The sequence below is a fragment of the Engraulis encrasicolus genome, chromosome 18, assembly GCF_034702125.1.
Source record: "Engraulis encrasicolus isolate BLACKSEA-1 chromosome 18, IST_EnEncr_1.0, whole genome shotgun sequence".
Classification (NCBI taxonomy): domain Eukaryota; kingdom Metazoa; phylum Chordata; class Actinopteri; order Clupeiformes; family Engraulidae; genus Engraulis; species Engraulis encrasicolus.
The window spans coordinates 51,074,705-51,084,704 of NC_085874.1; the positions used below are offsets into that span (position 1 = coordinate 51,074,705).

The 10,000-nt window shown below is 47.4% G+C and overlaps 1 protein-coding gene across 1 annotated transcript in view; it reads left to right on the forward strand.

The window, feature by feature from the left end:
• LOC134468296 (gephyrin-like) overlaps positions 1 to 10,000 on the forward strand; it is a 143,254-nt gene that overhangs the window by 82,811 nt on the left and 50,443 nt on the right. The window contains exon 9 of the mRNA XM_063222236.1: positions 7,460 to 7,501. Coding sequence (XP_063078306.1) covers positions 7,460 to 7,501 — 42 coding nt within the window. The remainder of the gene's footprint in view (positions 1 to 7,459; positions 7,502 to 10,000) is intronic.

Genomic DNA, 10,000 nt, shown 5'->3' on the forward strand with positions numbered 1-10,000 from the left:
TCTCTCTTCCCCCCCCTCTCTCTCTCTCTCTCTCTCTCTCTCTCTCTCTCTCTCTCTCTCTCTCTCTCTCTGCGGTATCCATCCATCTTTTTTCCTTCTTCCTGCCCCCCTCTTCCTTTCTGTGTTTAGCTCTACCCCAATTCCCCCTTGCCTTCTTACGTGTACGTAATTTCTTTCTTTCTTTCTTTCTTTCTTTCTTTCTTTCTTTCTTTCTTTCTTTCTTTCTTATCTCATGATCTACATCCTTTATTCATGGCAGTATTGTCCAGAGCTGTTGTCCCCAGTGCTACTCCACTTGCAGAACAGAATGGGCTCGTTGTGGTTTCAGTTGATTTTGACCCCCGTGGTCATTGAACTTGAACTGTAAATAAGACTAAGATTAAACAGCTGATATTAATGATTCAGTGTGGAGGCCATTAGACGTACAGTGCAGTACAGTACGAAGTAGCGAAGTTGTGAAGGCCAATAGATGTTAAGAGCAGTACCAAGTAGCGAAGTTGTGAAGGCCATTAGATGTAAAGAGCAGTACCAAGTTGTGAAGGCCATTAGACGTACGGTGCAGTACAGTACCAAGTTGTGAAGGCCATTAGACGTATGGTACAGTACCAAGTAGCGAAGTTGTGAAGACCATTAGATGTAAAGAGCAGTACCAAGTTGTGAAGGCCAATAGACGTACGGTACAGTACCAAGTTGCGAAGGCCATTAGACGTATGGTACAGTACCAAGTTGTGAAGGCCATTAGACGTACGGTGCAGTACAGTATCAAGTATCGAAGACCATTAGATGTACGGTGCAGTGCAGTACGAAGTAGTGAAGGCCATTAGACGTAAAGAGCAGTACCAAGTATCGAAGGCCATTAGACGTGCGGTGCAGTACAGTACCAAGTAGCGAAGTAGCGAAGTGCATTAGACGTACGGTGCAGTACCAAGTAGTGAAGGCCAATAGACGTACGGTGCAGTACCAAGTAGCGAAGGCCTCCACTGTAGCATTATGTCTGTTAAGTTGGCGTGAGGTGTTGTTTTTCTATGAGTCAATAGTACATGCTGTTTAAAGCACAGTCTATGGGTGTATGGATGTACAGACTGTGTATCGGTAGCCTACATGCTGTTTGAAGTGCCTTCAGAATGGATGTCCACAATGTGTATCTGAGTGTGTGGGCGTCTGCACTTACTGTAGAAGACTGTCTGCAGAAACAGCCTTAGGCAGTGTGATGGCGTGTGTACATGCTTGTATGCCCTTGTGTGTGTGTGTGTGTGTGTGTGTGTGTGTGTGTGTGTGTGTGTGTGTGTGTGTGTGTGTGTGTGTGTGTGTGTGTGTGTGTGTGTGTGTGTGTGTGTGTGTGTGTGTGTGTGTGTGTGTATGTGTATGTGTGTGAGTGTGCGTGTCTGTGTGTGTCTGTGTCTGTGTCTGTGTCTGAATGGCGTGGGCGTGTGCATGCATATATGCCTGTATTTGTGTGTGCACATTTGCATGCAAATTTGCATGTGCGTGTGTGTGTGTGTGCGTGTGTGTGTGTGTGTGTGCGTGTGCGTGTGTGTATATGTACGTGTGCGTGTGTGTGTGTGTGTGTGTGTGTGTGTGTGTGTGTGTGTGGGTGTGTGTCCAGTGAGGCATCAGTACAGTGTGTGTGGGCCGCAATAAGCTCTGTGGCAACTGAGTGGGAGGACTTCAGTCAGGACGAAGGCTTGGAGACACACACACACACTGAGGCAAGAGGAGACAATACCAAAATAAGCAACACACACACACATACACACACACACACACACACACTGAGGCAAGAGGAGACAATAACAAAATAAGAGGAGAGGAGAGGAGACAATACCAAAGTAAACAGAGACTGAGGCAAGAAAAAAAACAATGAATGGCCGTGGGTGTCCAGCAGAAATTCTGATCATTCATAGGACATACAATGGAAGTCAAATAGAACATACAATAGAAGTCAAATAGAACATACAATAGAAGTCGAATAGAATAGTATGCTGAACTTCATTTTACTGTACTGGCTTAAAAAGGCATGGGGGGGAGGTGAAAGTGAAATTTTAAAATGTTCTGAATTACAGCAAAAAGGCGAAATCTTATTTTCTTGCAAAACTAATAAAATTGACTCAGTTATATGCAGCTTACATGGTTAAGAGTTTCTGTTGGAAGTTAAGAGTTGTACTAATTCAGTTGCTGTCCACTGTTTGTTTATTGCACAAATAATGCTGTTCCTTTAGGATACTTAATATATGTGGGGATTTTTCTCCACTATTCAGCAGAAAGGGCATTTTTGCACAGCTCAGTCTGAACGGGTTGTGTTGGATGTTACCAAAGTAGTTCAAAGTAGTGTAAATATCCCGCACACCGTCCATTACACTTACAATTGTCTTAACTTCCAAACAAACAAAACTTGTAACTATGTAACCACCATGAATCAATGTTATTTGTTTTTTGAGAAAATAACATTTTGTCTTTTGCTGTAATACATTTTTGCTACTTTCTGTGCAATTGAGAAGCGTCTACTTGTCAGTAGGCAGTAAGTTGAAATCCCTGCCTGCCCAGTAACGTAGAGTGCCCGCCCAGTAACGTAGAGTGCCTGTCTCCCTGCCCGCCCAGTAACGTAGAGTGCCCACCCAGTAACGTAGAGTGCCTGTCTCCCTGCCCGCCCAGTAACGTAGAGTGCCTGTCTCCCTGCAGGCCCAGTAACGCAGAGAGCCCACCTCCCTGCAGGCTAGAGAGACAGGCATAAGGGGCAGACAGACTGGCATCTGCCTCTGCCCATGTAAGCACCACCCCGAATACCACCACCCCACCTCCGAATACCACCACCCCACCTCCGAATACCACCACCCCACCCCGAATACCACCACCCCACCTCCGAATACCACCACCCCACCTCCGAATACCACCACGCCTGGCAGTGCGGCAGGACGGTACCATGCTCAGGGTACCTCAGTCATGGAGGAGGATGGGGGGAGAGCACTGGTTAATTACTCCCCCCACCAACCTGGCGGGTCAGGAGTCGAACCGGCAACCTTTGGGCTACAAGTCTGACGCCCTAACTGCTTACCCATGACTGCCCTGAACCTGAAGGCTGAGCTGAGTGTATTCTCACAGACAAGCAGAGCAGTCGGGAAGCAAAGCTTCCTTACAAGTGCTAAGTGAAGCTCACAGACAGACACAGTGGGTGCGTCTTAATATGTGACCTTGCCTCCTCCACTTGCGCTTGTCTCCTCGCCCCGCCTCCTGGCCCCTCCTCCGTGGAGAAAACGATAAAGTTTCCCAGCTGTCAGCCTAGCCACAACAACTTTTGAGGGACTGTTTTTCATTCACCATAACAATTGCAAACGAGAAAAAGACTCTACAATTGAGCTTTTGTAAGATATTGAAATATAATGCTGTTGTCAGTGATGTCATCATGACGAGAAGCGAGTGGAGGAGGCAAGTGGAGGAGGCAAGGTCTCATATTAAGATGCACTCAGTGTTTCAAAGCAGACTCTTTCCAGTTTCATGCTTTGGACTAGAATAATGGTAGCCTGGTCCTGACCATCCCATGATACTACCATTTCATTTCGTATTTATGGTCTGGCATTTGTTTGCTCTGAAGCGATTGCAAGAAGAAGGAAGTTTGCACTCAGTTACGAAATTATTGGACACCTCTCACCAAATTGCCGGCAGTTACTCAACAACAACATAGCGCAGACCAATGGCTCTGGTGCAGATGTGTACATCATTGTCACGAGCGTCCTCCCCCTTTCGCCCCCACGTGGGGCGCTTATTCGCTTATTGGCTGTTTTCTGGGGGGGGGGCGTTGTGATCAAAATCCTACTGCTCCAGGCACTCCACAGAGAAGCACGGCCAGACTCGTAGTGGAGCCAATCCTTTGGCGGAAGTACGTAGGATGGCTCGCGAGGCTAGAATAATGGTATGCAGCTGTCAGAATGGCAGTATGCAAAAGAGAAGGAGGAGGATGAGATGGAAGAAGAGAAGTAGGAGGAGGAGGAGGAAGAAGAAGAGGAGAGGAGAAGGAGAAGGAGGGGGAGGGAGAGGAGGAGGAAGAGGAAGATGAGATTTTTATGTGGGTTGTGTCAGTTTGACTAGCAAGCTTGCTCGCCTCCTGTTCTTTTAAATATAGCTGCTGTAGTGGTGATACAGTGGTGTGAATAAACAGATGTGTGTTTAATTAAGGACATAACAATACAAGTGCCCAACCCCAAGGTAGTGCGGAGGCAGGGGCCTGTTGTATACTACGTGTACACTTGCCATTTAAAGTCTTGGCACCCGGCCACTGTTGACAACTCTGTATCTGATTAAGTGGGCCCACCACTGCTGACAACTCTGTATCTGATTAAGTGGGCCCCACCACTGTTGACAACTCTGTATCTGATTAAGTGGGCCCCACCACTGCTGACAACTCTGTATCTGATTAAGTGGGCCCCACCACTGCTGACAACTCTGTATCTGATTAAGTTCAGCCTCTGGCCTTGGACTGTAGGTCTGGCACCCAAAGAATGGCTCTACTAACTTGGACTGTGCGCGTGCGTGCGTGCGTGCGTGCGTGCGTGCGTGCGTGCGTGCGTGCGTGCGTGCGTGCGTGCGTGCGTGCGTGTGACACTGGGGTGGATGAAGAGACAGAAAAGGAGTAGCAGTGTGTATGAGAGGAGCAGTGTGTATGAGAGGAGCAGTGTGTATGAGGAGCAGTGTGTATGAGGAGCAGTGTGTATGAGGAGCAGTGTGTATGAGGAGCAGTGTGTATGAGGAGCAGTGTGTATGAGAGGAGCAGTGTGTATGAGAGGAGCAGTGTGTATGAGGAGCAGTGTGTATGAGGAGCAGTGTGTATGAGAGGAGCAGTGTGTATGAGGAGCAGTGTGTATGAGGAGCAGTGTGTATGAGGAGCAGTGTGTATGAGGAGCAGTGTGTATGAGGAGCAGTGTGTACTGTATGAGAGGAGCAGTGTGTATGAGGAGCAGTGTGTATGAGAGAAGCAGTGTGTATGAGGAGCAGTGTGTATGAGAGAAGCAGTGTGTATGAGCGCATGTTTACCATGGCCAAAGCTAAAGCACATTATGGTCATTTTCATGTGAACACGGCGTGTCAAGGCATTGTGTTCATGTCTTTAGTTCTCTGTACCGTGCCTGTATTAAAATGGCATTGTGTGTGTGTGTGTGTGTGTGTGTGTGTGTGTGTGTGTGTGTGTGTGTGTGTGTGTGTGTGTGTGTGTGTGTGTGTGTGTGTGTGTGTGTGTGTGCGTGTATTAACATGGCTGTGTGTGTGTGTGTATGTGTGGTGTGTGTGTGTGTGTGTGTATGTGTGTGTGTGTGTGTGTGTGTGTGTGTGTGTGTGTGTGTGTGTGTGTGTGTGTGTGTGTGTGTGTGTGTGTGTGTGTGTGTGTGTGCCTGTATTAAAATGGCATAGCAGCAGTAAGGTGATTAAACAGATCTGAGATTAAGGGGCGGAGCTTAATGGGCATTATGTAAACAAATGCAGAGGATTGGACACAGCTGTTGACCACTGACATGTTGACTTGTTTCACTAGTTTGTAAAGCCAGAGAGGATGCCTGACTTGTCACACAAATACATTCAACGCTTTCTCACCTTCTATCGTGCCTCGGAATTCATAGTGATGCAATGAGTTCCAATTTTAACAGCTCTACACAGCATTCTGCACCCCCCCACCCCACACACACACACACACACACACACACACACACGCACACATACACACACACTGTATCTGTGTAGGCCTATTATAATACATCTGAAACTTTATTCTCTGTACCATCTTGTGATGTCAGCTGTCTGTACCTTGTCTGTGTTGTGACCTACGGTGTGAATTTCAAGACTGATGTGTTTATATGACACCACTCGTCAGCGGCTCAACCTCATCTCAACCTTATACTGTTCGGAGTGCGATTTGTAATGTCTGCTCCTCATCTCATCTTATACTGTTCGGAGTGCGATTTGTTATGTCTGCTCCTCATCTCATCTTATACTGTTCGGAGTGCGATTTGTTATGTCTGCTCCTCATCTCATCTTATACTGTTCGGAGTGCGATTTGTTATGTCTGCTCCTCATCTCTTCCTTATACTGTTCGGAGTGCGATTTGTAATGTCTACTCCTCATCTCATCTTATACTGTTCGGAGTGCGATTTGTAATGTCTGCTCCTCATCTTATATACTTATATCATAGAGGTAGAAAATAACACTAGAGAGGACACAGCAATTTGCGACAGCACTGGGAAATGGCAGCTGGAGCTTCCCAACTTCCGTAGGTAGTGTAGGCAATGCAAGTCAATGGAGAACACGCCCACCCCTGTCAAGAAATTGACAAAAACTGTGTAAATATGAAGTAACACTTTAATCAAAGACCAGATTTGAAATGTCGGGCTAAATATTTAGTTAAATCATGAGTCGATAAAATACATTTAAAAATCAAATAATATATTTTATGAACATAGTTGGCAACACACTTCAACTATTGTCCTTGTATAGTGTGTTGATGGACATTTTCACATGATTAAGCCATTTTTGACAGAGGTGAGCCTCGTTCTCCGTTAATTTCCATTTCTCTGATCTACCTACAGATAATGGCTGCTACAGATTGCCGTAAAAAGGGGGGCGGGGTCCTCTCTAGTGTTATTTTCTACCTCTATGACTTATATACTTCCTGAAGCCAGGTGTTGGCTTCTGCGAACCCTCCCCAACCCCCAACCCCCAACCCCTGACCAACCCCCCCTCCACTCTGCTGCCGCTTCTCTAGAAGAAGCCTCACCACTGTTCTCCCTCCAGGACACTAGGGGTCTCCACCTGTGTGTGTGTTCCAGGACTGAGCTCCGCTTGCTGGCTGGATGACTGGCTGGCTGGCTGGCTGATTGAGCTGTTGTGTTAACCCTCTTGTCTTCTTCTCTCCCACTCCCCTTCCCTGCCCTCCCCTACCTGTCCTGTCCTGTCCTGTGCTTTCCTCTCCTCTCCTCTCCTCTCCTCTCCTCTCCTCTCCTCTCCTCTCCTCTCCTCTCCTCTCCTCTTCTCTCCTCTCCTCTCCTCTCCTCTCCTCTCTTTCTAACCTCCTTTCCTCTCCTCTCCTCTCCTTTCTTTATAACCTTCTCTCCTCTCCTCTCTCTTCTCCTCTCCTTACTTTCCAACCTCCTCTCCTGTCTCCTCTCCTCTCATCTCCCTTCTTTCTAACCTCTCTCCTCTCCTGGCCTCTCCTCTGCTCTCCTCTCCTGCCCTCTCCTTTCCTGTCATATTCTCTCCTTTCTAACCTCCTCTCCTCTGCTCTCATCTCCTCTCCTTTCTTCTAATCTTCACTCCTCTCCCCTCCTCTCCTCTCCTCTCTCCTCACCTCCTCTCCTCTCCTCCTCCTCCTCTCTCCTCTGCTCTCCTCTCCTCTCTTCTCCTCCTCCTCCACCTCCTCCTTGTCCTCCCCTCCTCTCCTCTCCTCTCCTCTCCTCCTCCTTCTCCTCCTCCTCCCCCTCAGGCGCGGCTCCCCTCCTGTTCCTCCACTTTAAGCATTGCTGAGGTACTCCTCCTCCTTGCATGTTGTTTATGACACGTTACCATGGAGATGGCACTCATCATGTCACCCCATCCACCTATCCCATCCCACCCTCCTCTTGTTGCCTTGGTTACCTGCATGTGTTGCTGCACCACCCCACCCTCCCCTCCCCTCCATGAATATTGCAGACAGATATACTCAAAAATCTAAGTTGCCCTGCTGCCTTAAGTTAACTCAACTCAAGGGTTGAATAAACTTACAAACGTATACATTTAAGGCAGCAGGGCAACTTACCTCTTTCTGTTTAACTGGCTGCAATGTTTTACTGTGCGACCTCTGTACTGCATCTTGAAATTCGGTTGACTGTTTGAATCTGACGGATGACTGTCTGAATCTTTCGGTCTGTATGTTTTTGTTTTTTTTTAATTGTTGTGTTCAACACTGAACAGCCATGTATCAGTTCTTAGTGGTTTTGGTTTACAAGGCTGCAAGTCAATCATACGGCATCGTCTCATCATTGCACATTCCCATAGTCATTACAGTTCATTAGGTCGATATACAGAGATCATTTGGTCTGGAGTGGTGCCATAAGATACTCCATCGGCCACAAGGTCCTTTATGTCTGTGAGGGACGTTAGGATATGTGTATATGCATTTAGAAGGTATAAGACACTCCGTTAGGATACTGTACGTGTATATGCATTTAGAAGATTGCATTCCTTCGCATGTAGCAGCTGCTGCTGTTATCCAAAGCAGATCAATAGCTATGCTAAAGGACTATATAATTAGCTAGGCTAAAGGACAGGCAGGACTATATCAATAGCTAGGCTAAAGGACTGGTAGGACTATATCATTAGCTAGGCTAAAGGACTACTGTAAATCATTAGCTAGGCTAAAGGACTACTGTAAATCATTAGCTAGGCTAAAGGACTACTGTAGATCAATAGCTAGGCTAAAGGACAGGCAGGACTATATCATTAGCTAGGCTAAAGGACTACTGTAGATCAATAGCTAGGCTAAAGGACAGGCAGGACTATATCATTAGCTAGGCTAAGGGACAGGCAAGAGTACTGTAGCTCATGAGCTAGGCTAAATGACTACTGTAGAGCTAGCAGTGTTGCCAAATTAGCAACTTTGTCGCTAGATTTAGCGACTTTTTGACGGCCCTGGCGACAAAAAACGTATCAAGCGCCTTTAACGACTTTTTGGTGCATCTGGCGACTTTGTAAAACACGCATTTTCAGTGACAAATTCCTTGTTTTCCCACATAATTGTGACTCTGCGCTGGCGTCAGAAGCGTTTCCCACGGTTAAGCAAAAAGTAGCTAGCACCGCCCATATCTACTGTGGACGAAGGCATGTGGGCACGTTTTCTGTAGATCTGCGCACCGTGCGTGACGCTGTGACGTCATACGTAACGTCATGACGTCATCTAGCGACTTTTCAGCCAGCCCATAGCGACTTAGCGAATCAGGCAAGACTATATCTTTAGGCTAAAGGACTACTATAGATCATTAGCTAGGCTAAATGACAGGCAGGACAGCCCTCTTCCATGACTGCGGTGCCCTTGAGCAAGGCACCTAGCCCCGCAATTCAATTCATTGGAATTCATTTTCCCCTCCGCAGTGACTTGGTGTATACCCCTGAAAATGTGACTGCCCGCAGACAGTGACGCAGTTAACGGCAGCAGGAGCCGCTGTGATTGGTCCTATCTACCAACCTGCTCTGTGCTCAAGAACAAACAGCTACTTCCCAAAGACAACACGTGGATAGCGCAGACCTAGTGATCCAAAGTGTTGCCAAAAGAAAATCAGCTAAAGTCGCTATTGGCTCCCTGAAAAGTCACTAGAAGTTGCTAGATGATGTCATGACGTTACGTATGACGTTACAGCATTATGCACGGCGCGCTGATCTACAGAAAACCTGCCCACATGCCTTCGTCCACAGTTGAAATGGGCAGTACTAGCTACTTTTTGGATATCAGAGCTAAGCTGCAGCCCTGCTTAATCGTGGGAAATGCTTCTGACGGCGGCGCAGAGTCAGAATTAGGGGTCTTACACACCAAGGCGGTAAAGCGTCGCGGAACGGCCGCGTTTTTTACCGGCGTCGGTGAAAATACATTGAAACATATCTGTCCTTACACACCAACCGGCGGTAGTCGAGCGTCAGCGGCACGGGAGCCGGCTCCGCTCCGCGCTGCATTTGGAAAATAGAACTCGAGCGTATTTTTCACGCCGGCGACCGGCGGTGTCTCATTCAAATGAATGGCAAAGTAGCATGCTAGCTTTGGCTGTGGGGAGGGTTTTGAATAGGATTGGCCGCGCACGCCGACGCTGTCAGTGTGAAAGGCTGAGAAAAACACGCCGGCCAAAACTAAGCAGAAAGACCGCGTTCGTCCCGTGACCGTTCCGTTCCGCCTTGGTATGTTTTGGCCCTTATGTGGGAAAACGATGAATTTGTCACTGAAAATGCGTGTTTTAAAAAGTCGCCAGATGCACCAAAAAGTCGTTAAAGGGACACTGTG